The sequence below is a fragment of the Odocoileus virginianus genome, chromosome 12 (genome assembly GCF_023699985.2).
Source record: "Odocoileus virginianus isolate 20LAN1187 ecotype Illinois chromosome 12, Ovbor_1.2, whole genome shotgun sequence".
Lineage (NCBI taxonomy): Eukaryota > Metazoa > Chordata > Mammalia > Artiodactyla > Cervidae > Odocoileus > Odocoileus virginianus.
The window spans coordinates 47990783-48017574 of record NC_069685.1 but is presented as its reverse complement, the minus strand read 5'-3'; the positions used below and the strand labels follow the sequence as shown (position 1 = coordinate 48017574).

Genomic DNA, 26792 nt, shown 5'->3' with positions numbered 1-26792 from the left:
CCCTGGACCGCTAACTCTTGTGTACTTCCTCCGCCTGCTCCCTGTCCTGCCTGGAGGAGCTGGGGGACTTCGGGGGCATCGTGGGGAGAGGCTTATGTTGCTAGGAGGGCTAAGTGAGTGTGTGTGGCAGACACCACCGCTCCAGGTTAGGGCAGTTCGGGCAACTAACCCTGTCCCCTCTTTACCACCCTTAGGGAGAGTGCAGATGGCTTTGGGATGTCAAGTCATGATCTCTGGGTGCCCACGAGGGGACAACCACCATGGGGTGGGGGAGATGAGAGATTACCCACCTGTGGCAGATGAAGGGCTCACCCCCCTGTGACCAGAGGTGGCAGTCTGAGCCGTTACCCCTCAGGTACGGATGTGGATTCCCCAGCAGCCAGTGTTCTGGGCCCTGTCACCCCCGTCTCATCTCCTGGGGTCTGTTTATACATCGAATGTATACCTGAGTGGCCCACTGGAGAATTTCCCAAAGGACGAGGTGCTGGTTCCCTGGACTTGGATTCTGAGGGCAGCCCTTGGGGCCAGATCCAGGTAGAATTGGTGATGGGGAGTGGGCTGTGTTTGCCCCATCCTTGAAAATTTCCTGAGGCTGCCGCCCAGCTCTTGGAAATCTTGGTCACAGCCACCTCTTAGGATCTTGGCTGTGTCCCCCAGAGCCCTCCATGTCAGGACACTTGGATTTTCTCATTTCTCTTTTTCTGGTCTGTGATGATGAAACCAAGGATGAGGGCAGAGGGGGAAGGGAGTTAGGAATTTAGGCAGTTAGGGCCCAGAATTGGGAAGGATGTATGGACAAATGAATGGACGGATGGACAGATGGGAGGATGGGCAGATGAATGCACATGTGGACAGAAGGATGGATGGACAAATGGACAGATGGGTGGATAAATGGACAATGGATGGACACATGGATGGATGGACGCATAGACAGAAGGGTGGATGGGTGGATGGATGGATGGATGAATGGGATGGACAGATGAGTGGATGGACAAATGAAGAGAAAAATGGAAGGTTAGGTGTATGGACAGGCGGACTGTGAAGACAAGGTGAGCCTCCTGGCCCCCTGGTAGGCCCACAGGTGTGTCCCTGAGCAGCACAGCTGCCTGAGCAGGGTCAGGGGAAGAGAACCAGGTGTGTCAGGCCGCGGAGGGAGGAGCCTGTGTGACGGAAGAAAGGCTGCGAGGAGCCAGAAACCCTGGCGCCTCCTTTCAGCCCCCGTCTGCTTAATCCTGGACAAAGCGGCCTCCAGCGGAAACCCCGCGACCTCTCTGACAGCCCCGCTGCTCTGTGAAAGGCTCACCTGTCTGAGAAGCTCCACCTGGAGCTTTAGTGTGAAGAGAAGACAAACAGGCCCTCGTCCTGCCAGCTGCTCTGGGGGTGAGGGGGCGATCAGGAGCCAGCATCCTGGGAAAGTGGCACCCGGCAGAGGGCCACCCGGAGATGGGTCTGTCCTTCTCGCCCTTGGGACTCGGGCCTCCCTTTCGGGGGAGGGATATGGTACAAAGGGGCCCCAAGTCTGAGACCCAGGTGTCAGCAGGCCCACTGTCCCTCCAGAGGTTCTAGGGGAGAATCCATCCACGCGCCTATCCCAGCTTCTGGTGGTGGCTGCCAGCCTTGGTATGCCTCGGCTTGTTGACACAAGCCCCCGTCCCCATGTGACCTTCTTCCCTCTGTATATCCCGTGTCCAAAGCTCCCTCTTTTTATAAGGACACCAGCCATACTGAATCAGGCCCCACCCCCACCCAGTGGGACCTCATCTTAACTTGCTCTTCCCTACTTAAAGACCCTATTTCCAAAGAGGGTCACATCCCCAGGTCCCAGCAGTTAAGATGTGAACATACTTTCGCAGGGGGCTTCCCTGGTGGTTCAGACTGTAAAGAATATGCCTGCAATGCAGGAGACCTGGGTTCAATCCCTGGGTTGGGAAGATCTTCTTGAGAAGGGAATGGCAACCCACTCCAATATTCTTGCCTGGAGAATCCCCTGGACAGAGGAGCCTGGTGGACTACATACAGTCCATGGGGTCACTGAGAGTTGGACAGGACTGAGTGACTCACATGCACACATATACTTTTGTGGGGGTCACAAGCCAACCCAGCACCCTCCTGTTGCTTGGGCCCCTCTGTCAGTTGTCTTGGGGAGCAGGCCCGTCCTTCAGCCCCGCCTCCGACCTGTGATCTACGGCTTTGCTCAGGTTCCCTCTCTGAGTGTCAGCCCCTGGACCATTTGGGGTCTCCTTGGCTCCCCCAGCCTGGCCCCACTCACCTCCTCTGTTGTGTCATGTTGAGCAACTAGCCTTTGGGAGCCGCCTGCCCCCACTGCTGCCCCGTCCCACACCAACCCAGAACTGACCAACAATCCCCAAGGCCTTTCGTAAAAGGGATGAGGATACTTGGGGCATAAATAACCCCTTCTTGAATCGCTTTCCTCATGGGTGAAGGCTAACGTCCACCTTAGCCCACCATGGGAGCTTTTGGTCTCAACTCCCCAAACACGCTGAAGATCATCAGTTTAATTCTGATTGCAGTAGAAGCCATGGCCCCCAGCGAGGTCAGCGGCCTGGAGAAGGGCCATTTCAGCACTCACAAAGGTTCCCCGTGGCTTTGATGAGGATGCCCCACCCGCATGCCAGTATGGGGTCTCCCTGGATCCTTCCTCCTGCCACTCACTCTCCACTGATGGGGGCTTGATACCCCCTGACTGAGCAGAAAGTTTCGTGGGGCACACGTGGCTCTAGCCACGCTCCATGCAGTGGGCAGGTGGGGGACCGCCCTGGGTCACCCAGGCTGGGGACAAGGCCCCTGTGCTGTCCCTGGCTGTCCCTGCCAGCCAGGCTGGGCCCCCCGGCCGGGCTGGGCTGTCAGCACATGGCACAGAGCTCTCACAGCCCAGCAGCGCTTATCTTTCGTTGGCGTCCTGTGGGCCGCGCTGTGTACAGCAGCCAGAGACGCGGACTGCTCCAGACGCCCATGTGTATTTTTACTCCCAGTATTTATCCTCGCACATGAATCACTGGGCGAGGCGGGTGGGGCCTGGCGGGCAGAGGGCAGCCGCGGCCCACTGCTCTCTGGGTCCTGCTTTCTCTGAAGTCCTCCCTGGTCCCCACACAGACGCCCTGAATGCCCAGGAGACCAGGGAGCCAGGCCAGCCCCCTCCCCAGGCTAGAACGGGGCCCTTCTGGTCCCCAGAAGGAGTTGGGGGCTGGTCCAATTGTGTTACCATCCTAGGGTGGAGGGCATGGTGTTTGGGAGATAGGGATCCAGGCTTCAGCCTTTCTGCTCCTCTGCCCTGGAGGCACAGCTGCTTTTCCTCTGGCCCTGCCCCCCAGGGCTTCAAGGGGCCCCAAGGAAACTAGCCAGCCTGTACCTGGGCACCCCGGACTGTGGGCCTCACAAATGGCACAATCCCATTGTACAGATGGGCAAACTAAGGCACAGTGAGCAGGTTCCCTGGGCACAGGGGTCTCTTGGTGGGTCCTCTTCAGAGTGGAGTAAGCGCCTGGGCCTTTGGGGGGAAAAAGCTGGCCTGTGGCTGCCCCCGGGGTTGGGGAGTGGTGAGGGGAGCAGGGTGCCTGGGAGTGTTCGTTCCACATGGCCTGGGCCAGGCGAGCAGGTGCAGCAGCAGAAGGGGTCCTGTGAGCCCATGAGCCGCAGCCCCCTCCGCAGCCCGCCCTCACCCTGGTGGCTCCCATGGGAGTGGCTGGGGGATGGGGGGGTGGTGAGCTGCTTTTGCAGGGTCGGCAGCTTGCCTTCCTAGCCCGCCGTTGTGGCTGTAAGACTGAGGCCCGAGCTTCCGGGGCCAGGCAGGAGCTTCGAGGAGCCCAGCGAGGGTGGCCTTCAGCTGTCCTGTGGCCCAGGTCCCTGGATGCCAGCCTCCGTCTGGGTTTTCAGTGGCTTCCCCCTGCTCTTGTATGGGGTGGGACAGATTTTAGCTGTTTTTCACCAGGGCCCTTGGGACATGATGCCCAGAGCGCCAGCTTCCTGGCCCAGCCTGTGAAGTCAGCCTAGTCCCTTCTGCTGGCAGCCAGTCAGGGAGTGAAATCTGGCCAGAATAGGGCCCCAAACACGCACTCAGCTCTTATCAGGAGGCTTGAGTGAACCTGAGAGGGATGGTGGTTCCCAGTTCTTCATTACCTCCCAAAGAAGGCCTCCCTGCTTCTGAGCTTGGGAACTGTTCTTTCATAGGGGTGGGGGTAGGGTGGGTGATGAAAACCAGTAGCAGGCTACCCCTTCCTTCCTCTACCCTTCCACCTAGAGACGCCACCGAAAACCTTAGCACCCACACCCGCAGCCCCTTGCATGCCTGTGTCATCCTCTCTCCTCTTCTGTGTCCACAAGACAAATCCTGGGGGACACTGTGACTCATCCAACCCACACAGGATCTGGCACGCAGTAGGTGTTCAGCACACGGTAGGTGCTCAGCAAACCACTGCACACATTTGGGGGGGTGCCATACTTCAGATAGGGAATGGCTCACACCACTCCAGTATTCTTGCCTGGAGAATCCCATGCACAGAGGAGCCTGGCGGGCTACAGTCCATGGGGTTGCAAAGAGTCAGAAACGACTGAGTGACTAACATGTTCACTTTCATACTTCAGAGAGTCTTGCAGGGAGAGAGTATGGTCAGGGAATTTTATAGCTGAGGACATCAAGTCGTGGAGTTTTATAGCTGAGGTCAGTGTTGAGTTCACAGAGCCATGGAGAACACCAGAAGTTCCAAAATCTTGTCACTTTAAAAAATTATTTTCTTTCTTTAAAATTTTGACTGTGCTGTGTAGCTTGTGGGATCTTAGTCCCCCGACCGGGGATTGAACCAGGGCCCTCAGCAGTGAGTGTGGAATCTTAACCATTGGACCACCTGGGAATTCCCATCACTATTTTATTTTTGAACTTAAATCTCAGATGCATGCTTGCTTCTGGCAGGTCAGAGCAGGGTTGTCCCAAGCTTAAAAAGGGGGTGTGGATTGTACCTCTCTCTGGAGAGGGACCCCCACCCCTGCCTCTTGACCCTTTATGAAAAGCATTCAGAATACAAGCCCACTCTTACACAGAGCTTCCTCAGTAGACACAGTCCCACTCATTTTCACACTTTGAATCCTTTAGTCCTCACTATGGCCTGTGAGGCAGGTGCTCCTGTCGCCCCACTTCGGGGACCAGGAAGCTGCAACCCCCAATGGGGAGGTGCTTTCCAGGTCACGTGATGTATTAGCCCCTATCGCTGCTCTAACAAATGGCTACACATGTAGTGGTCTAAAACAACTCGGACCCAATACCTTACAGTTCCAGGGACTTCCCTGGTGGTGCAGTGATTAAGAATGCGCCTACCAATGCAGGGGGCGTGGATTCTACCCTTGGTCAGGGAACTGAGATCCCACATGCCATCAGGCAACCAAGCCCACGCACCACAGCTAGAGAAGGCTGAGCGCCTCAACGAAGAGCACGTGTGCCGTGAGAAAGACCCAGCACGGCCAAAAATAAATAAGTAAAATAAAAATAAATGTAAAGAATACCTTACAGTTCCAAAGGTCAGCCGTCTAAAATGGGTCTCACAGGCTATTAATAAAAGCAAGGATTTGGGCAAGGCATCCTTTCTGGGGCCTTCCCAGCTGGCTCTAGTGGTAAAGAACCCGCTTTCCAAAGCAGGAGACATAAGAGATGCAGATTTGATCCCTGGGTTGGGAAGATCCCATGGAGGAGGGCATGGCAACCCACTCTAGCATCCTTGCTTGGAGAATCCCCATGGACAGAGGAGTCTGGCAGGCTACAGTCTATAGGGTCGCATAGAGTCGGACACAACTGAAGCGCCTGAGCACACACCCATGCATCCTTTCCAAATGCTGTAGGGGAGAATCCTTGCCTTTCCCACCTTCTAGGGGCTGCCCACATTCCTTGGCTGGTGGTCCCATCGTCCGTCCTTAAGACAGCAGGGTAATATCTTCAATCTTTCTGACTCTGACCCCCTCCCTCCCTCTTTCCCTTATAAGGACCATTGTGATGATGGGGAGGTGGGGTGGGCACTGGATACTCCATGACAGTCTTCCCATCTCAAGATCCTTAATCACACCTACAAAGTCCCTTTTGCCCTGTAAGGTTGCACATTCCTGGGAACTGGGCATTAGAACCTCACATTTTGGGAGACATTATTCTGCCTGCCACGCCCAGCAAAGGAGAGGTGGGGCTACCCTGAGGACAGCTGCTGGGGGCCTGTGGGGAACCCCTTGTTTGTCCAAGTCTTGGGTATTTTCTTCCTGTGGTTCTTCACTGGCCTGTGTTCTGGAGACACTGTGATCAGCTGAGGAGGCGACTTCAGTATTCATAGGCAGATAGCAGATTAAAAGATGGGCATGGGGCTGGCTCAGGGGCTCACAAGTGCGTGGGGGAGCAGTGTGCTGCTTTGCTCATGTGAGGTCATGCCTTTGGAGAGCACGGGGTCTGAAAGGTGCCAGGCAGTGGGGATAGAGTGGTCCTCTGGTCCTGAATCTTAAGGAGCTCATGGTCTGGGGGTGACAGACACACAAAGGAGTCGCATCAATGGAGACCAGCAGATGGGAGCTCCAGGGACCCCACAGAGGATGGTCGGGAAGACAGGAAGCTGGTTTCTGAGTTGCCACCTTAGACCAAGTGAGAGAGAAAGAAAAGGACGTTCCTAGTACCGAGAACAGCATCAGCCAAGGCGCAGAGGCAGCCTGGGGCGTGGCCAAGGCTCGCGGAATGTGGGCCTGGATGGGAGGCTCTGTGATCCTGTGCATGAGAACAAGCTTGCTCTGAGCCGGGGTGACAGGTCAGGTCTTGGGGCTACAGCGCCAGTCTTGTGGGTGTGAGAGGCAGTGGGGGAACGCGGGCGAGGGCACAGGCTCTGCAGCTAACCCACCAGCCCTGCCCCTTCCTAGCTGTGTGGCCTCAGGCAAGTTACTTGTCGACTCTGGGCTTCAGTTTTATCATCTATGTAACGGGGGTGCTGGTAACAGCTCTGTCCCTTGAGTGAATGAATGGATATGTGGGGGTGCTCAGAGCAGTGCCTGGTGCAGTTCGCGCTCGGAGAGTGTCCACTACTGTGATCCCTCATCCAGGTGAGGTCAAAGAGGACCTTGTGAAGGATTTGAATGAGGGACCCACAGCCATGCACCAAGAAGGGCTGGGAACTCTTGCCTTGATGAGTGTGGTTTTCAGTCCATCGCAGAGCTCTGTCCTGCCATGTCACCCCCGGGGGGCAGCTCGCGAAGCTTGGGCTCAGGGGCTACTTGAGAGGGTTCTCAGTTCTGGCTGAGAACTGAGCCAGAGAACTGAGGGTTCTCTGTTCTGGTTCTCAGCCTGGCTCTTGGGGCTCAGGTGGGCTGGGCGCTGTAGAAAGAGACCGTGACCATGTCCCCTTATAGTGACGCCTAAGAACTGGGTGGTTAGGGGGGCAGGCCGGTGGGTGAGTGGGCATCAGAGTGCTTAGATTCCACAGAGGGATGCTGGGGTGGGCTTCCTGATGGACCCCGCAGAAGCAGGCTTCCAGAAAAGCCAGGACTGGAAGGGTGTGGGGAGCTCCTCTTGTGTCCAGCGGGGAGCTGAGGCCGTAGTGCCGAAGGGCTGCTCACGTGACCCTGTGTCCCTGGCTATCCCCACAGCCCCCCACCCACCCCCCGAGCACCCCGGCGCGAGAGATGAGGCCCCGGATGCTGCCTGTGTTCTTTGGGGAGAGCATTGAGGTGAACCCAGAACCCACACCAGAGATCCGGTGAGTGGGGCTGCTAGGCTGGGTAGGGGTGGGGTAGAGGTGGGGTGGGATGGGTGGGGGGCCAGGCTGGGGGTCTCGGCAGGGTCCCCTTGCTCTAGGCAGCCCTTCTGGGTGATTCTCCCTGAGGAGGCATGGCTGTGATTTGGAGAGACTCTGTGGCCTTTGCTGTCCACACACTCCATCTCCCCATCCCAGGCCCCCATTTGGCCGTTTCCACACTGACTTCACCCCCAACCTGGCTGATTGTTATTTTAAATTTGCCCCTTTATCCCCCAAGGAGCCGTTGCCCTGAAGTGTGTTAGGTGCCCTCCCATGCACAGGGTGTCTCAAGTGGCACCTGCACCGCTTCTGAGTTAAGGTGACCAAAGGCCTTGATGCTGGGAAAGACTGAGAGCAGGAGAAGGGGGCAACAGAGGATGAGATGGTTGGATGGCATCACCAACTCGATGGACATGAGTTTGAGCAAACTCTGGGAGATAGTGAAGGACAGGGAAGCCTGGCGTGCTGCAGTCCATAGGGTCACAAAGAGGCGGACACGACTGAACAACAATCCTACCCCCCCCAGGTGCTTTTCTCCAGCCATCTGCCCTCCTGAGAGGGCTTCTGGGGCTCAGGCTTCCAGAAGGTGGAGTCTAGGGTCCGTGGGTTTGGCCCCCGTATCCTTGGGATGCTCAGATGGATTTGTTCACATCACTCTAGCCTGGCCAGGGGTGTGGGACCCACTGCCTCCTGCTCCTCCAGCTCTGCAAATGATAGCAGGAGACAAACGGGTCCACTTTAAAGAATTTTCTGCCCGAAAAGTCCTCCTTTTTAGTTTTTATTATCAGAGGCCCCAGCCAGGGTGGTTGCAGGCTGCCTGGGCTCTTGGGAGTCTGCTTCCCTCTCCCCATGGATTACCTGTGGGATCCGGTGGGGAAGGAGACAGGTGAAGCCCCCGCTCCCCACAACTTCACCTTCCAGTGTGATGATCTGGGAGCAGAGCTGGGGGATGCTGAGCAGTTGGCCACTCATAAGGGGGTCACCCCTGGAGGAGGGCATGGCAAACCACTCCAGTACTCTTTCCTGGAGAATCCCATGGACAGAGGACCCTGGCGGGCTACAGTCTATGGGGTCGCAAAGAGTCAGACACGACCCGGTGACTAAGCCCAGGGTAGCACAAGGGGCTCACTCATCTAGAGGAGCCAATGCTACTCTGGGGGAACTTATTTTGATAAAATTTCAAACATAAAGAAAGTTGCAGGAAGAGTATAGGGGACCCCGGTTGAACTGATTCCTTGCTGTTTCCATATTGCCCCGTTGGCTTGAATATCCACACGCTCTCACTCATTCTACATAAACAAAACATTTTTTCTGACCTGTTTGAGAGGAGGATGACGACATCCTGACCTCGAACCTCTAAATAACTCCAGCCGGTGTCCTTCCTGAGAACAGGGACATCCTCTCACATAATGACGGTCTGCTTGCCAAAATTGGATCAGCTAAAGCCAAAAACACGACCACTGCCTAGTCCAATTCCGCCCATTGTCCCCAAATGTCCTTTTATGGCCTATTTTTAATCCCAGACCAGGGGCACGTGTGAAATATAGTTGTTCAGTTTCTTGAGTCTCCTCCGAGTTGGCAGGGTCCCTTCTTTGTCCTTTTGACCTTGACATTTTGCAAGCAGCCTCCAGGCTGCTCCATGTTCACCTTGCCCTCTGATCGTGACCTGACTGCCCGGCCCGGAGCTCACCCCTATCCTCCCTTCCACCAGCTGCAATTCTGAGGTCAAGTATGCATCGGAGAAGCACTTCCGGGACAAGGTCTTCTATGTGCCGGTGCCGACGGTCACGGCCTACAGTGAGACGATTGTGGCCACGCCCAACTGCACTTGGCGGAACTACCGCAGCCAGCTGACCCTGGAGCCGCGACCCCGCGCCCTGCGCTTCCGCAGCACCACCATCATCTTCCCCAAGTGTGCCAGCAACTCCTTCCGCACCACCCTGCACCTCAGCCTGGGCCGGCCCCGCTGCTGGTTCACGGCCAGCGTGCAGCTGCAGCTGTGCCCGCGCCCCGGGCCCGGCCTCTTGGGGCCCGCGCCCCTCTGACCCGCAGCCCGGCCCGGTGGCGGCGGCGTCGCGGCGAACCAGGGCCATACCTGGGGCGGCTGGAGGATGGACTCTGCTATTGGGAGGGACCCTGGGGTGTGTCTTACCCCGGCCGCTGGGGCTCACCCAATAAACACATCTATTTTATCAACACCTATGTGGGGAGGCAGCTTGGGCCTGGCTCTCGGAGGAGCAGGGGGTGGGGGAAGGTGGATAGGCTGCGGTGGAGAGAAGAAGGCACGTGTCCTTGGCTGCCCCTGAGGTGGGGACACCCCGAGCATCAGCAGAATGGAGGCATCCCAGCCTTGGCCGCACGGGAGGGAAGAAGGGGGCCATTCAGACACCCAGCTGCCCTGGAGGAGGCTGTTTCCAAAACGAGCCTTTCAAATGCATGCAGCTTAATGCCCAGAGCCGTAGCCCGGCAACCTCCAGCGGATGGTGGGCCAGGAGACTGGGTGAAAGCTGGACGCCGATGCCAGGGCCAGAGTGGGCTGTGTCTGGGGAGCCGCCAGGAGGAGCCCTGCCCACACTGTCCTGGTTGCCCATGCCCCAGGGCAGAGGATGGAGGGCCCAGCCTGTCTGCACCGCAGCCTTTCAGCACGTGTCCAGAGCCTCACCCACAGGGCAGCCTGCTAACCTCTGTCTGCCGACGCCTTCAGGACTAGGACTCGGGAACATCAGAGCCCTGGAGCCAGGTGCCAAGGGGAGGCGTCTGAGCTCTTGGAAATGACCACCACCACCTGCCAGCCGTCAGCTTAAAGAGATTCTGTGGGGCCCGGCTGCTCTCGCTCAGGCCTACCCCTCCTACTGTGATGACTCAGCAGTGGCCGGCGCTGTAGGGCTCACGGCACACATGCAAGGTCAGGGAGGAAGACGTGAGACCCCCGTGCTCCCCGGGAAGAGCCAGGACACGTGGGGGCCGGGGCCACGACCTGGGGCTGCTCGGCACCAGTGACCCAAAAGCCCCCCAACGTGGCCACAGAGATGCCCTCAGACTGGACCCTTAGGTGGGGGCTACCTCGACATTCCCCTGGCTTCCCCCCTAAGATGGGGCTTTAGTTCCCTTGCTGGGGAGAAGGGCAGCTTGGAGCTCACATTCAGGAGAGGCAAGGTGATTGACGTATTTTTATATAACTACACAGACTGTGCGTGGTCTCTCCACAAAGATGCTTTCTGATTAACAAAGAAATAACTTAAGAAACAACTGATTATCTTAATAAAATGTGCAAACTCAAAGAGGTTCCCTCTTCCGTGCTTCCAAGACCTTCAGAGGCCCCAGGAGGGGGTGGTATTCACAGGCCCATGGTCCCTCCCGGCTGCTCACAGGGGTCAGAAGACACTCGGAAGGGTCAGAGCCTATGCCAGCACCCCCTTCCCCACAGACAGCTTCAGAGTGCACCCGCTCTACCTAGGAGCTAGGAAATTAATGCAGAGGGCCAGGCCCCATGCTGGGACTTGGTCTGGGGGTGATTCCAAAGAAAGCCCCGGCAATCTGAATATTTGATGCGCCCATGCTTCGATGCCACCCTGTATGCCAGCCCTCAACACTCACAGACCCCCAGAGCCCACTGTATCCCTGGAGAAGGGCCCATGCTGCCTCTGCAAAGCAGGTCTTGACCATGTTACATCTTCTCCCCATCTTGCCCGTGTCCTTGGAGGGGCCTCTAGGACCCCAGACTGTAAAAGAGGAGGGCATTCAGCAGCCTTAGGATAGTGTCCTCTTTTGAGTAGCGGAGTGCTGGTGTCTTTGCAATGGGCTTCCCTAGTGGCTCAGGGGTAAAGAATTCACCTGCAATGCAGGAGACCTGGGTTCGATCCCTGGGTCGGGAAGATCCCATGGAAAAGGAAATGGCAACCCACTCCAGTATTCCTGCCTGGAGAATCCCATGGACAGAGGAGCCTGGCGGGCTACAGTCCATGGGGTTGCAAAGAGTCGGACACGATGGAAGTGACTGACATGCACGCTTGGTGTCTTTGCAGGGGCTCCGGCCTTGATGGAGGATGGTCTCTGACAAGGAGTGGGGGCGGTGAGGCAGGAAGGCAGGGCCAAGGGGCAAGTTCATGTCACCCAGAGAAAGAACCTTGAGGCCTCGGCTGCTTGGGGAGAACAAACGGGGCGCAAACACAGCGCTGGGGCTTTGTGCGGACACGCACGCGTGCTGGGGTCGCATCACTCGCACCAAGCAAATTCAACTGAGTTTACTTTCCAGTCACAACTCTGATCTCCCCACTTGGAAGGAAAAATGGGTTGGGCTTCCTGATGCGTGCAATTATGGTGCCAACGAACCTGGTGACCTTGGAGATGTCCCAGGGGTTGCCGCTCAAGAAACAACTTCCAGGGTGTGTAGTTAGCTGATGGCTTCCAGTCAGAGTGCAGGGATGGGACCCCTCCGATGGGTGTCTTGGCTCCTGGTTGGCCGAGGCTGGACCCCTGCCGGCTCCTGCTTCCTGCCTTTGTCTTTCACAGGTGTCACCCCTGATAGGCCTCATCCCCCCCCAACCATCTCAGTACTTCCCAAGGACCTGGGCAGCACTTGTGCTTCTGAGAATCAAGCAAGACCATCTCCTTGGACCATGCACACAGCCTCCATGTTCCCTGATGACCTTGGAACTCCAGCCTGCTTTTCCTTGTGTGCCAGGGGTTCCAAGAGGCCCATCCTGTGGGGAGGAGTGCAAGAGTTACAGCCATAGACCCTCAAGCACACCCCTATTTTCCTCTAGAGAAGCCGTGTGTCCTACCAGAACCCAGAGGACTTGGAGGCCAGCAGAAAGTGGTGCCCATTTCATCTGGAAACTGTCCCGACCCTTGGGATTACTACCCCCAAAATAGAGCCTGGAGGCTGGTGACCCCACTACTGAGGCTCAGGGTGCCGCCTGCAGAAGGTGCTTCGGTCTTCTGTCCCCCCCTCAGCGCTCCCCAGATCCAGATGCACTGGACAAACCCTTGTGTGGGGGCAGAGGCCGCTCACTAAGCCCCATGGGAGCGGAAGACTGACATGGGAAGGGCACGGTGGCTGGAAAGTCTCTTGCTTTACTTCTCTGAGCATCTGCAAAATGGGCACATCATTTCACCTTCCGGGCGGCTGGGACAGTGAGAGTCCATGCTGTAAAGCTTTGGCTGCAATTGAATCAAGCTGGGACCATCCTGGGGGCGGGTCAGGGCGTCCATCTCTCACACAGCTGCAGAAACACTTCCCAGGTTGGAGGACCAGCTCTGACCCCACACACCCATCTTGACCCCCTTCGCTCGGCTTCTTCTGCAGTCACCCCAGCCAGTCTCTGGGTTCATCACACTCACAGGCCTCAAATTCAACTCGGCAGCCCCTGCCCACCTACAAACAGGAGACCTGTCGGCAGTCTCATCCCCGCCCGCCCTTCGTGATGCTGCCAACAGCGGCCCTGGCAGCCGGCATGTACATGGACCACCTTCTCTGTCTGCAGACTGCCTGACCCCGCTGTCAGCACTTTTTTGCATTTAATCTTTCCAAGGAGCCTGTGAAGTAGCTGGTGAGACATTCTAAGGAGGAAGTGGAACCTGGCCAAACTCCAGAGGGGTGAGATGGACAGATAGCCTGTCGTGTGACTGCCACAGCTGACCCTTCCCCGGCTTCCCGGAGAAGGCATGAAGACAGATACATCTCCTTCGACGGCCCTCCTTGTCCTTCTAAGGGCTCCCTCCCACCAGCCGCCAGTGATCAAGTCAATCCCACCCACTCCTGGTAATATGCAAATGAGTCACTGTCCATGGACCACCTGGATTTTTCCCTCCCCTCTCTCTCCTTTCCTCACAAACCCATTCATGTCTTTTTTCCTGGCCTCACCCTACTGACTCTTGCTCAGATGGGTAAACTGTGTCTCTACAGAACTACACAGCCCATCTCTGAGTTACTCCTCCCAGCAATATCATTATCCCATTTTACAGATGGGGAAACCAAGGCACAGAGGGTTCAAATGGCTTGGCCATGGTCACACAGCCATTAAGCGGCAGCTGGCCCCAAGGTCTGTCCTTACTCGCAGGCTATACCACCTCCCTTTTGCCTGCCTCGTAAGTGGCCTGGCCCCTTGATGGGGGCCCTTCCTGAGGCAGTGGGTCTCTATCCTGGCCCCACACTGGTCTCCTGGCCTGTTTTCCCCTCAGCACCCAGTAGCCTCACAAGCCAATGAGCTCCAATTTCAGAAAACCAGCCCATCATCTTACAGGGCGTTGCTTGTTCTGTCTCAGAAATTCCAGGGCCCCCGCACTATGTCCACCCACCCTGGCCTCCTGAATGCCCAGCAGGGTCTCACTTCTCACCCTTTGCCCACGCAGGTTCCTTCCACTCAGCATATCCCTTCCCCAAGAACCACCATCTCCTGGAAGCCACCCTGATTGCTCCAGGTCAGTTGTCACAGTTTCTGAGTCACCTGGGCCCAGGAAGGCTTGTCCTGAGCCAACCCGAGGGCCCTGGGGACCAGCCCATTCCTGCCCTCCCTGTGGACAGCAGCTCTTCAGGCCAGCGGGGGCTGTGCCTTCCTCTGAAGAGCTGTCTGTGGCCTTACTGGAGACCCCCTGGCCATAAGGAACTGAAGGGATCAGGTTCTAGCTCCAACCTTGGGTACCACCCCGCCATCAGGAGGGCTGCAATGCATCTGCATCAGGCATATCTGAGCTGCTGGATGAATACAGATTCCCAGGCCCCACAGTGAACCCAGAGAGTCATATATATCCACCAGGCGGGGCCCAGGAATCTGGATTCTAACCAACGCCACACGGAGACACAGGGACACTAGCCAACAACCGTCCCCCACTTTACAAACCACGTTCTCATTTCCCGCTGAATCTGATCCTCAAGGGTCAGTTCAGCTCAACAGTCAGCAGGGGGCTTGGTCAACAACAGTCAGGAAGGGAAATGCAAGAGCCTTGCTCTCCAGGGGTTCTGTCCAGTAGCTTGCGGTATGTTAGCAGAGACCCAGAGGAGAGAGAAGACGGGGAGAGATAATGGGTTTTAGAGGAGGGAATGACCTAGCTGGGTTTTGAAGTGTGTGTAAGTTTTCCAGGGAAATAGGGGTCAGGGAACAGCATGAAAGTCTTAGTTGCTCAGTCGTGTCCGACTCTTTATGACCCCATGGACTGGAGCCTGCCAGGCTCCTCTGTCCATGGGATTCTTCAGGCAAGAATACTGGAGTGGGTTCCCATACCCTCCTCCAAGGGATCTTCCCAACCCAGGGATCAAACCCGGGTCTTCTGCACTGTAGGCAGACTCTACCAGGGAATTAAGGCGCACAGCATTGGGCTCCATTTTAAGATGGACCAGTAAGAAAACTGAACCAGAAGGGAGTCAGGTGAACCCTCTAGGGGCTGAGGCCTGGCTGGGTGAGCCTGGAGGAGAGGGCGAACCCTCTGTAGGCCCCAGGAGGACCTCAGTTCTCCCTGTGCCCTGCCAATATTCCGGTGTGGGGTCTGGGTACCGGCCCTCAGAGAGGACAGGGGCGCCGGGTTGTGTCAGTTCTGAGGTCCTGAAGACAGAGGGCTGGCAGAGATGACCCTGTGGGCTGATACTTGTGTTACCACCCCCCACCCCCCACCTCTGTATCACCCTGGTCTGACTACAGCTGAGGGAGGAGGCATGGGATCCTGGGTGACACCAGCATGCCTGGGTAACCCCTGGTGGCTGGTGTGGGCAGCACAACCTGACCCACCCTGGATTCCAGGTGGGGGCTGGCCTGCACCCCAGGCAGAGGGAGGCCCGCCGAGGACAAGACCGTTTGGTGGCCCAACACTGCCACCTGCCTGTCAGCACCAGTACTGCAGCCCAGGTGCCAGGCTGCGCCTTATGGGGCTCAAGCCCTCTGCCCACTCCCTTCACGGCAAAGGCTCGCAGGGTAAACCTGGAGCGCCACTGAGGCTGGGCAGAGTCCCCCGAGGACGCAGAGCTCCCCCCGCCCCACGCCCTAGTCTACACCCTGGGGAGATGGGGGTGCTGGGCTGACCACCAGGTTAAAGGTTGGGCTGCGGATGGCAATTTCTCCCTACAGTGGCCCTGGTTCTCTCCTCCTCTGCCCCCCACCCTGAACCCCAATCCCGCATGCATGTCTGCTGCAAAGAACTTCAGCCTCTTTGAAGCACTGGCTCCGCTCCTGAAGGGACATGGCAGGCGTGAGAGCACACAGCCCTTGAGACCCGTTTTCCAAAACCGCAAGTCGCCAATCGGCAGATGTCTCAAGACTCGAGCTGCCTCATATGCAAAGCCAAGGATCTGTCTGTTTTCTAACAAGGCGTAGGTGGGATAATTTTTATTTTTTAAAGTATTTATTTATTTGGCTGTGCTGCGTCTTAGTTGGGGCACATGGGATCTTCACTGCCGCGCACAGGCATAGCTGCCCCGCGGCATGTGGGATCTAAGTTCCCCGACCAGGGATCGAACCCATGGCCCCCTGTGCTACAAGGCGGATTCTTAACCACTGGACCACCAGCCAAGTCCCAGAATAATAACTTTTTAAGGTATTTAACAGTTCAGAGGTGATGATGGCCATCTTGGACACCGTCAGCATGGGTGTGAATTTCCAATACCCTCCTCGTGGGTGAAAATTCAATATTCCCACCATGGGTGTGATGGTTCAATGTCCGCACATTGACATCCCTACCGTTGGTATAAATACTCACCTGCAGAGGAGCCAACTTGCTGGAAAAGACCCTGATGCTGGGAAAGACTGAAAGCAGGAGAAGGGGACGACAGAGGATGAGAAGGTTGGATGGCATCCCTGACGCAATGGACTTAAGTTTGCTCCAGGAGATGGTGAAGGACAGGGAAGCCTGGCTTGCTGCAGCCCATGGGGTTGCAAAGAGTCAGACATGACTGAGCAATTAAGCAACATTCACCTGCAGATGGGACGAGCCTGGTGAGTCTGGGGATGTGCCCTCATTCCCCGCAGGGCTACACTCCCACCGTCCCGTTCTGTGTTGCCCACCCTCCGGGCTGCGGGTCCAAGATAGATAGAGAAGGAGCCTCTGTAACTCGAGTATAATTTGCTTTTTAATGAGAAGAACATGTGTAAATGACAGGACGCCACCGCCGTGCGCAGATGGCGGTCACAGAATACCCATCAAATTCATTCTGCCCAAGGAAGGGAGGAAGGGAGGACGCAGGGGGGGAGCTCGGGGACCAGCAGCCCCCACCCCCCTTGGTCCTGCGGACGATGGGGTCACCGACTGTCAGCCTGCGCACGCCTCTTGAACGGTAAGCAGGGATCGAAAGCACAGCAGCAATAATACTGGGTAAGTCCTTCCTTGCTTAAAACATCTGAATTAATTCATTGAAGGTATCAAAAATATACCCTGTAAACCAATATATCATTTACACCTGCCTTTCCTTCCCGCCGCTGCGGCAATGCTGCGTGAACGAAACAGTCCAGTTCCTTGGAGCAGCCGCTCGCCCCAGGCCGCACCTGGCCCTGCCGCCCGCCCGCCTGGCCTGACTCGGTTTCCCACGGTCTCATCGCCTGGGGCTGGGGCAGCCCCTGGGGCCCAGGGACAAGAGTGCTGGGGCCTGGACAGGGCCCGTGTCCGTCTGTCCAGAGTGCTAAGCGGGAGGGGGGTGGGGGGCGTACGGGGCTGGGGGTGCGGGGGCTGCGAGCTCAGTTTAGACTTTGGTTCCAAATGCGTTAAGGGGGGAGGCAGTGGCGTGGGAGGTGGGTGGTCGTCCTGCTTTGGGTCCCTGGCCGCCCCGGCTGTACGCGTGTGGCCGCCACACACGCCTGCCGCGCCCCCTGCCCGGCCCGGCCCCTCCCGAGCACCAGGTAAACATCCCCTGAGTAAGGTCACTGCGCGGGCCAGCCGGGGCGGGAGTCGTAGTTAAGGCTTTAGACAGGCAAGGATGCCGGCTCTGGACGGACGGACGGACGGATGGGCGCACAGGCAGACTCAGGGGCTCCTTCCTTGGTGCGAGGAGTCGGCGGCCGCCCGCTCCTCGACCCGCTGCTCCGGCTGCTCGCCGCCCCCTCCCCGCTCTGACCGTCACTCGCTGTCGGACAGCGTCTCGTACTGCGAGCAGAGCAGCGGCTTGGGCTCCTCGTCCCAGGCGTGGTGGGGGCCGGCCAGGGGCCCACTGCCCGCGGGGAGGCCGGGCGGGGGCGGGGAGGCCATGACCCCCGCCTGTAGCCGCATGATCAGGGGGTTGTAGGGGAATGGGGTGGACCCTGCCGGAGAGACCGGGAGAGACGACACGGTGAGCCAGGCAGTCCCCGCGGGCCCCACCCACCTGCCACCTGGGGCCTTGCTTTCCCGCCTCCGCTGCCCTTCTATCTCCTGAAGGTTCTCAAATTGCCCACCCGGGCTCCTCGCCACCATTCCCACCCCATCCATGCCCGGCAGTCTGTCTTCCAGCCCTGCAGGAGCCTCCTCGCTGCTCCTGCCCTTGTCCCTGGGGCCTGTTCTGCAGCCAAGGGATCTCCCGAACCTCCCCCAGGGACTTCTTGGAGCTCACAGAGAAATCGGGGGTGGGGGGCTCCCTTGCAACCCCCCTGCAAACCCATGGGACTGGTCCCTGCCCACGAGCCTCTCTCTTCACTTCCGGAATCCTTCATCCTCTCTAACTGCGCCCTTGCCCTCCAGCTGGGCCCTTACAGGGAGTGTCCTGACCGTGTGCAAGCCTGAGTTTAGCTGGGCAGGGCCCTGGGTGGTTTTCTCAGAACAGGCCTGACCACACGCTCTGCACACAGTAGGTGCTTGAGCAGCCGGCCTGGCCCCCTTGCCCGGCCCCGGCGCCCACCTGCGGATGAGGGCCGGTCCTCCCACACGCGGTTGGTGAGCGGAGTCCGGCGGTTGCAGTCTCCCTCCGAGTGCACCGAGGAGACGGAGGGTGGCCGGTCCCCAGACGCCAGGCCCGGGGCTGGGGACTTGGCTTTTCGGCTGCTGGGTCTGCCGGAGACTTTGGCCTTTCCGCCGCCACCTGCAGGGGGACACACGGAAGGGGCCACGTTGGACTGTGAGGACAGCTCTTGTGCTGTGGGGATTTGGGGATGGGTGAGGCCCTGACCCCCTGCTTCCTAGGCCCCTCAGGGAGGGAGAACAGTGGCTCAGGCCCCTAGGAAGCCAAAGAGGTCAACCAGATGTCCAGACCCAGCCATGCGCCTGGACGTGCAGGGGTTTCTACTAGGGCAGTGGGCAGAATTATGTGCAAAGCCCCCTCAGGCTGCCCCGAGGCCCATCTACCCACTATGGGCTAATACTCCAAGCACAAAGCCTCTGGCTTGACCCTGACCACAGCTCCAGGACTATGCTGGGGCCTGGTGGGCTGCAGACCCTCTGCAAAGAAGCTGGGAGCCCTGAGGCCAGGCCTGGGTTCGCGTTATGTCCAGAAACTCCCTGGGGCCACAGTGTCCAGGTTAGAAAAATGGCTCAAGCGCTCTCCTTGCCCAGCCCTTGCTCTGATATGTGGAGTGTTGATTAGGGACCCAGGCCCGAGGGCGAGCTGGCCCGTGTGGTTTCCCTAACTCATCTGAGTTTGGGTCTGGCACACAGACTCTGATCTCCTCCCCATCAGGCCCGAGGGCCAGCCGTGGACACGCATGGTGGCTGCCGCAGGCACAGAGCCTGCCAGCCTGGCTGCCCATGAGCCCAGGGGTCCCCTCGATCCACACAGAGAAGGTAAGGACCTCACTCCAGCCCGACTGCCCCCATGGAGACACAAGAGGGGCCAGGACGCGGGCCTCTGGGGACCCATGTCCGGCAGGGTTCAAGGAAGGCGGGGCAGGGCTCGGGCAGCGGCGTGAGTGGTTTTAGAAAAGCGGCAGCTCCTTCGTGCCCAGTGGGCAAGGGCGGACCCGGGGCAACTCGGACACCTGGGGATGCCCGCCCGGCTTGGGGTTAGCCAACTCCAGGACCACGTCAAACACGCACAAAAAAATCAAGTCACAAGCTCCAAAGCTGGGGGTGGGGGGGCGGGAGGCGGGGTGGCGTTGGTCAGAGGAACGTGGAGGAGGAGGAGGAGGAGGAGGAGATTAATGACACCAGGGGGGGGACAGACGGGGCGGGCGGGGCTGGAGGGCCGAGGCGGGAGGAGGCCTGCAGACCTGGCGAGGTGAGTGCGTGTTCGCTCCGTCCGTCAGCAGCGGTTATGGGCATAGCAGCAGCGGGCAGGCTGGCACTGGCATTCAGAGGGTTAAAAGCATTGGCGCTGAGCGGGTGCTCTTCCCACTGATCATATTTACCCATGAGCGCCTTTCTAATAATAGCCTCCAGCCCCATGTTGGTGCTGGCATGTTCCTGCACCGCCTGGCTTCTGCAGGTCATGAGGCCTGGGAGAGAGACACACACAGGGGGGCCGGGGGGGGGCCGGGGGAGGGGGAGAGAAGCACAGAGAGGGAGAGGGAGGAGAAGAGAGAATACACAGTGAGCACATTTCGGCAAAGCCACGATTCTCCGTTTCCCTGTCTGCCCCGCCCGCCCTGGTGTTCCCTGCAGGGCGATGGGGCGGGAGGCCTGCCTCTGACTCTCAGGGATTCCCGGTGCCGTGCGTGTGAGGGGGGAGAGGTGGGCTTTGGGGCAGTTACAAGCTCATCACCCCCCACCAAGCCTCACTTCTACTCTGCCCTCTGGGGAAGCGGAAGCCCCTACTGGCTCCCTAACCCCAGCTGGGGCTGCGTCATTAATTAAAATCCAAGTGGCCTTAAAAACAGGGAGTGGGGTGGAGGGCGGGATCAGAGGTCCCCTTGTTGAGGGGAAAGGGCTGCGGGGAAACTAAGTCCAGCCTGAGCGCAGTGCTGGGCGTGGGGGAGTCCTTCCTTGGTTCCTAGGGTATGCTGGGGAGAGGGGCGGGGGGAAGGTGACCAGACAGTCCTCCGGCCGTCCCCACCTAGGAGCCCCCTGCACCCCCGCAGCTGGGCCTAACTCTCCTCCCACGCCTTCTCCCCACCCAGGGAGCCATGAGGAGAAAGAGGTGCAGAGACGGACGGTGAGGGAGGGTCGCAGCCATGCAGTTACGGTGCGTGCGGGGGTCAGGGCAGAGCTGGAGACAGTGGCCTGGACACGCCCGCCCGGACACCCCAGCCCACAGTGGTCCGATCGACAGCTGTCCCCCACAGATCCTTCCAGACACCCACTGCGAAGTCAAGCCAGTTACTCTTTTTCTGTTTACCAGGTTTCCTGACCCTCTCGTGTTTCCCTGTGAACCATCCCAGGGACTTTTTGCAAACCCCGGGGAATGTACCTCTTTGGGGCATTTTTTGTTGTTGTTGTTAAACCAGACTCTGCTTTCAAAAACTGCCGATGAAGCTCTCTGCCTGCCACCAGGCAGAATTTTTCATGAATTTTAAAACTTCTGCTCAGAGCCAACTGTATGATTAGCAAGTCTGGCTGACCCCTGACTCATCTGTAAACTGGACTGCTGACTTCGTGACACGGCTGCTTCTAAAATCACATTTCCAAAGCAACTATCTGCTGTCTACATTTTCTTTTTCTTTTCTTCCTTTTACTTTCAAACTCATTCACAGTCACAAGACCCCTTGACTTTTTTTTTTTAAGCTGGGTCTTGGCCATGTTTCATCATCACTTCAAATAAAAAAAGTCATGTCCACCAAGAAAAAGGAAATTTTCCAACAGGGGTGATGGATGGGTACAAAAGCAGAGAAAGCATTTATGATCCTACAAACTAAAACACTGGGAAGTGGAAAAAATGTGAGGGATACTGGTCATGATGGTTACTCAGTAGGTTAGCATCCTACGATCACAGATGAGCCTGACACCAAGGTCATGGATACATGGTCTGACTGGTGCTTAGTCAGGAAGCTGACCACTGCCAGTCCTGAAGCAGGAGCAGAGACTGGGGTCTGGGGGAAATTCCTTTGTTTGGATTAAACTGCTTTGAAAAAAAAGTTGAATCTAATTTATATACAAGTTTTCACATAAATCTTGGTTTTGGCACATGAATTTCTACATACACATGCGCCTGCATGTCTCAGCGTCTTGGTCAAGGTTTGGAACATTCTGAAAACATCCATTTCTGACCATCTTGTTGTTTCGACCAAATTGCCTCCTCCCTGTTGCCTAAGGCTCAGCATTTAGAGGTCCCGTGGCCCCCTGATAAAATCCAATAGTTGTCTTTTGCTCACCCCGTTCCTGGAGCTGTGATGGCCCCCAGAGAAGGTCACTGTGACCCCACCGTGTCCCTCCCGAAGATGCTCCCACTCTGGCAGAGGGTCAGCCCCAGTCGTTTCATACCAGACACAAGGCCCTTCCCCAAGGCCCCACCCAGTCCTACAGAGGCAGCAGAAATGCACAGTGTGGCCCCTACTGGAGGCTGGGGGATCCAACCCCAAGGGCCTCCAACACACCATAGAAGGCTTAAGTTTCAGCTTGAAAACACATGTGGGTTTTGCACTCCTCTCAGAATATATCTGCAGTGTTCCCCTAGCCTCCTGGCTGGTATTTTCAAGTAAAACTGATGCTCTATCTATATAAAATGCCCACCTGGACCCCGAGGGCAGCCTGTATGCACACAGGCTCACTCTCCATCCACAGACTGAAGTCTCCATCTGAGACCCCAACAGAAAGCCGGATAAGTTTCTGGACAGTTGTATGTGATTCTAACACTGTCCTAGATGCACCAGGAGGCCTTGAAATTGAACTCCAAATAGAAACTCGTTGCAGGCCTCCCCCCTCCCCTGCCTCCGGCCTTTTATGTGCATCTGTATCCCCACCGCAAGGTTTGTTTAGACCAGAGGAGGGGACGCACTTGAATGGAGAAAGGCCCCTTGTCACCACAGTTACAGCTGATGTGGAGCCCAGAAACCTCCATGACCTCATCCCTGAGTCTCCTCCTGGGTCCAGACAGCCAGTGTGACCTCCCCAGGGTGCATAGTGACGGGGGTGGGGTGGGAGGACAGGCACAGGGCTGGCGGTCCCCAGGATGGATGGTTACCTGCTCCGGTGATGGCTGGCATGTTGAAGATCTCTGTCCCCGGCTGGCCGATATCTGGAGGGAGACAATAAGGAGGGTGAGGGCGACGGGCCCACGGATCCTGGAAATCATCTGCCCCGTCCCCCTCAACCCACACCCCAACCACCTGCCCCGCTCCCCTGTCTGGTCTAGGCAGGGTGCGCCAGCCGGGAGCTTGTGCAACGCGGCAGGGCTAGTCTCGGCCCATGGGATTCTCCTGGCAACAATACTAGAGTGGGTTGCCATGCCCTCCTCCAAGGGATCTTCCCGACCCAGGGATCGAACTTGTGTCTGTTGACATCTACCTGCATTGGCAGGTGGATTCTTTACCACTAGCACCATCTGGGGCAGCACTTGAGAGTCTGTATTTCTCTCTGTATTATGTACGGCAGCCTGTCATACATAACACCGCGCTTGGCTATGTCTCGTCTTGGAAGCTTGACTACCCTGTGTGTGTCTGCTAAGTTGCTCAGTCATGTCTGACTCTCTGCGACCTCATGGCCTGTAGCTCTTCAGGCCCCTCTGTCCCTGGGAGTCTCCTACAAATGGACCCTGAGGGCTTGTGTGGAGGTTCTAGCACAGGTGGGGGGAGCACAGAGCTACTGATACACCCTTGACCAAAGAGGGGGAAGGCCATCCTCTTCAACTGAGCACACAGCTCTGGGAGGCACACACATGGAGCAGTGAGGGAGGAAGGGGACACCCGCCAGCCAGCCAGGTCAGCCGAATCAATGCTGGTGATCAGCGGGGTGACAAAGGTCACAGCCAGATGGCCTTGACATCCGAGATTTTGCATTCTGAGTCAGGTCTCGGGGACTGCTCACCTGCTGGCCGGTGCATGGCACCTGACAAGGTTCTGGATTTAACAGCCTGGGCCAGGGACTGTCTGAAGGGTTTTAACACCAGCCCCAGAAAGAGAAAAGGCTCTGCAAGGCCCTCGAGCTCCCCTCAACTAAAGAGCTCTTTGAGGCTGAAGATGTGAGGACCCTTCATTCATTGGTTTTCCGGCTCATAGGTTCTCTTAAGCATCTGTGACGGGCCAGGCGCTATGCTAATAGAAGTGGGGAGCTGAGCTAGGACTGACATCCAGGAACCACATAAATAGAGGAAAATCACAAAATGTGAGGAACACTGTGAATGGGAGACACATGGAGCCCTGTATGAGCATGACCCCAATCTCTGGAGCCCAGCGTGAACTGGCCCATTGATGCAAATATTCCCCAAGAGCCCCCTGTATGCTGGGAATCATTCTGGGCACAGCATTCTGTGCCACCAGATACCTACAGTAAAGAGAGAGACCACCCCAGGCTCCTTGAACATGAAGTGATGGGCCAGTGGGAGAGGTGGTCGGCAGGTTCAACCAGCCAAGCTGGCCCCCAGCCCCGCCACCCTGTCATCCCGCTCCCGGGGAGGGGTGGGCCCCTTACTGTATTCTGGCTCATTCCGGTTGTGGGTGTTCAGCTTCTTATTGATCTCCTGTTTCTTAGATTTGACCATGGCCGAGTTGCTCTCAGTCAGCTTGCTGAAGAACGCCGGTGGCTGGCTGGTGTTGCCTGGAGATTTGGAGCCCATCCTGCTGTGAGGATCAGACACCCCAGGTGAGTTCACTTGGGGCTGAGTTTGCACACCCTTGATGACAGGGTGCTCACCACCTGAGCTGCCTTAGAAATTCAGAATGATGCTTCTCCCACCCCCAAACCTGCTTCCTTGGCCTCTTAGGGACCATGTCTCCTGAAATCCCCTATCCATGGGCTCAGGGTATCTCTGGAGAGCCTCAGCTGCCCTGATAGGCCATGTCTGTCTGCCTGCCACAGCCAGATGCCCAGAAAAGGGCTTGGGGAACCAAAATGGGCTCAGATCACACCTTCCCCTGAGATCAGGGGGCTTTTTTCTCTGCCTCCATCCCAGCCCTGGGCCCCAGCCTGGTCCAGCACATTTAACTCTTTAAATCTCAGGCCCTCAAATGTCGGCAACAGGGGCCCAGCCTGAGCTGAGAGACCCCAGCCCAAGACTCTGTAAGTTGCCATGGAGGTCTCCCAAGTTTCGACCCTGTTTAGTAGGTCTGAGGTCCTCAGTTGCACCCCAAAGCCCTTGTCAAGCCCCCAACTGCACAGCAGTGGACCGAGGCCACAGGTGGGCAAGGGCCGTATTCTTGAGCACCCGGGGAAGGGGAGGGGCCAAGAAGATACCTGGGCTCCATCTGCTCCCCGTCCCGGTACAGCAGTGGGTACATGGTGCCCCGCGGATGCCCGGGCTCCACCATGCCCTCCGGCGGGGACACAGGTTCAATACCATCCTCACCGCTGCCCAGGGCTGACATCTTGCTTGGCTCTGGAGACCTGGGTGGAGAGAGGGTCCCAGCAGTGGTTAGAGCTCTGAGCTCTCTCTCTCGAAGCGGGTGCGCCCCTCCCTCCACTCCCCTGCAAGCCCTGCCTCACTCTAAACCAGCGCTTAGCACCCTTTATTTTCCTGTAAAGGGCCAGATAATAAATATTTCAGGAGTGATGGGCCAATTGTGGTCTCGGCTGTGCTCTTCTTTGTTTAAAAAGAATAACCCTTTAAAAATGTAAAACCATCTTCAGCTCATAGACTGTGCAAGAACAGGCTATGGGTGGGATTTGGCCCCCGTGGGTGACACTTTGTTGAACCTCTGCTGCACCCCCACGCCAGGGACCCCAGTATTCCTCCAAAGACATCTGGCCATCTCCTTTCCCCTGTGCGCCACCCGGAATGGTTCCCTCATCCTAGTGGAGGGCCCTCAGGGGGGCCCTCCCGTCTCCCCTCCTCTCTGACCGGGGGCCCCTAGGGGTAACGAGGAGTGCGAACTGCATGTGTGCCTGCTAGGAGGCTGCTCTCACATCACACAGCTCTGCTTCGAATCCCAGCTCCTCCACTTACTGGCTGTGTCCCTGTGAGCAAGTGGGCTCACTGCTCCATGCCTCAGTTTCTTCATCTGTGAAATGGGGTAACACTGCCTACACTTCCTGAGGCTGTGGTGAGGATCCTGGCTGATGTGTGTGAAGGGTTTAGCTCAGCGCCGGGAATGCCCACAGAGTGTGATGCACATATCAGCCAGGGGTCCAGTTGCTCTGTGACCTTGAGCCAACTCCCCGAGTTCCCTGAGCTTCACCCTTCCCGCAGCAGAAACCTAACGAAGCTCCTCGGTGGGGACTGGCAAGGGGCACCCTGTCTCCCAGCCCTGCTCACCTCTTGCCCCCTTCACTGTGGGGCGAGCCACGGGCCTGGGCGCCGTGGTCCGGGGGTGGGAGGTAGAGGTCGCTGGGTGGGCGGCGCAGGTCCAGGACGGGGCAGCTGGCTCCGGGGAAGGAGTAGAGGGGGGCGGGGAGGGGCGTGCTGAGCTGCTGCGGGTGGTGCCGCGTGTAGTCCTGCGTGATGACCTCCTGCAGGCCAGGGGTCGGGGGAGACATGAAGGGTCAGGTGCCAGCCAGCTGCCAGAACCTTCCAGATAGGGTGAGGGCTGAGCTGAGCGGTGGGGGTAGAACCCTGGGGTGGGGTCCTCGGCTCCCCAGGAGCTTTGGGCCTGCCTATAGTAGCACAATGCCCCCAGGTGCCTGGGCTGAGGCCAGAGGTCCCCAACTGGGCCCCGAGACGGGTCCGATTCAACTGGCCAGCACGTGTGAGGCATGGATCGTGGATGGGCTTGTGCACCTGATGCCCCATCAGTGGAGGAGGAGGGGGGACAGCTACAACACCTGATTTGGAGACGACTCTGGGACCCCCGGCATGACGTGCCCTTGCCACCCCCCAGATCCTTGGTTCACCCCCCACCCCCACCCAGGACTCAGTTTACCCATCAGAGGATGTGTGGACCCCCCTCCCCTCCCTTTCTCGGGACCTAGTCCCGCCCCAGATGCAAAGGCAATGACGAGGCGGGGTAGTTACACTGATGTGCTGTGCCAGGGTGACCACCCGCTGGTGACCTTTGACCCCCGGGGTGGTCTGGAGCAGCGGGCTGGACGAGGGCTGGCTCTCGGGCAGCGGCCGCAGGTGTGGGAGGTGTGCCGCCTCACCGCTGAGCTTCCCTGGGCCTGCGGGCAGAGCAGGGC

General features: G+C 57.8%; 2 protein-coding genes across 32 annotated transcripts in view; one reads left to right on the top strand and one right to left on the bottom strand.

Annotated features, from left to right (window-relative positions):
• The window catches only part of RFLNA (refilin A), a 270973-nt gene extending 259926 nt beyond the window's left edge, over positions 1-11047 (top strand). For all 7 annotated transcript variants that reach the window (XM_070475130.1, XM_070475129.1, XM_070475128.1 and 4 more), the window contains 2 exons: positions 7618-7727; positions 9478-11047. In XM_070475130.1, the coding sequence (XP_070331231.1) occupies positions 7618-7727; positions 9478-9811 (444 nt within the window). In that variant the 3' untranslated portion in view covers positions 9812-11047. The remainder of the gene's footprint in view (positions 1-7617; positions 7728-9477) is intronic.
• Positions 11048-16806: 5759 nt separating this feature from the next.
• The window catches only part of NCOR2 (nuclear receptor corepressor 2), a 232829-nt gene continuing 222843 nt past the window's right edge, over positions 16807-26792 (bottom strand). For 16 of the 25 annotated variants that reach the window (XM_070475096.1, XM_070475095.1, XM_070475094.1 and 13 more), the window contains 8 exons: positions 26629-26774; positions 25933-26126; positions 24915-25064; positions 24153-24301; positions 22708-22761; positions 19862-20086; positions 18559-18738; positions 16807-17986 (listed from right to left, as the gene is read on the bottom strand). In XM_070475096.1, the coding sequence (XP_070331197.1) occupies positions 17805-17986; positions 18559-18738; positions 19862-20086; positions 22708-22761; positions 24153-24301; positions 24915-25064; positions 25933-26126; positions 26629-26774 (1280 nt within the window). In that variant the 3' untranslated portion in view covers positions 16807-17804. The remainder of the gene's footprint in view (positions 17987-18558; positions 18739-19861; positions 20087-22707; positions 22762-24152; positions 24302-24914; positions 25065-25932; positions 26127-26628; positions 26775-26792) is intronic. The other 9 variants (XM_070475104.1, XM_070475121.1, XM_070475111.1 and 6 more) reach the window with 4 other exon arrangements.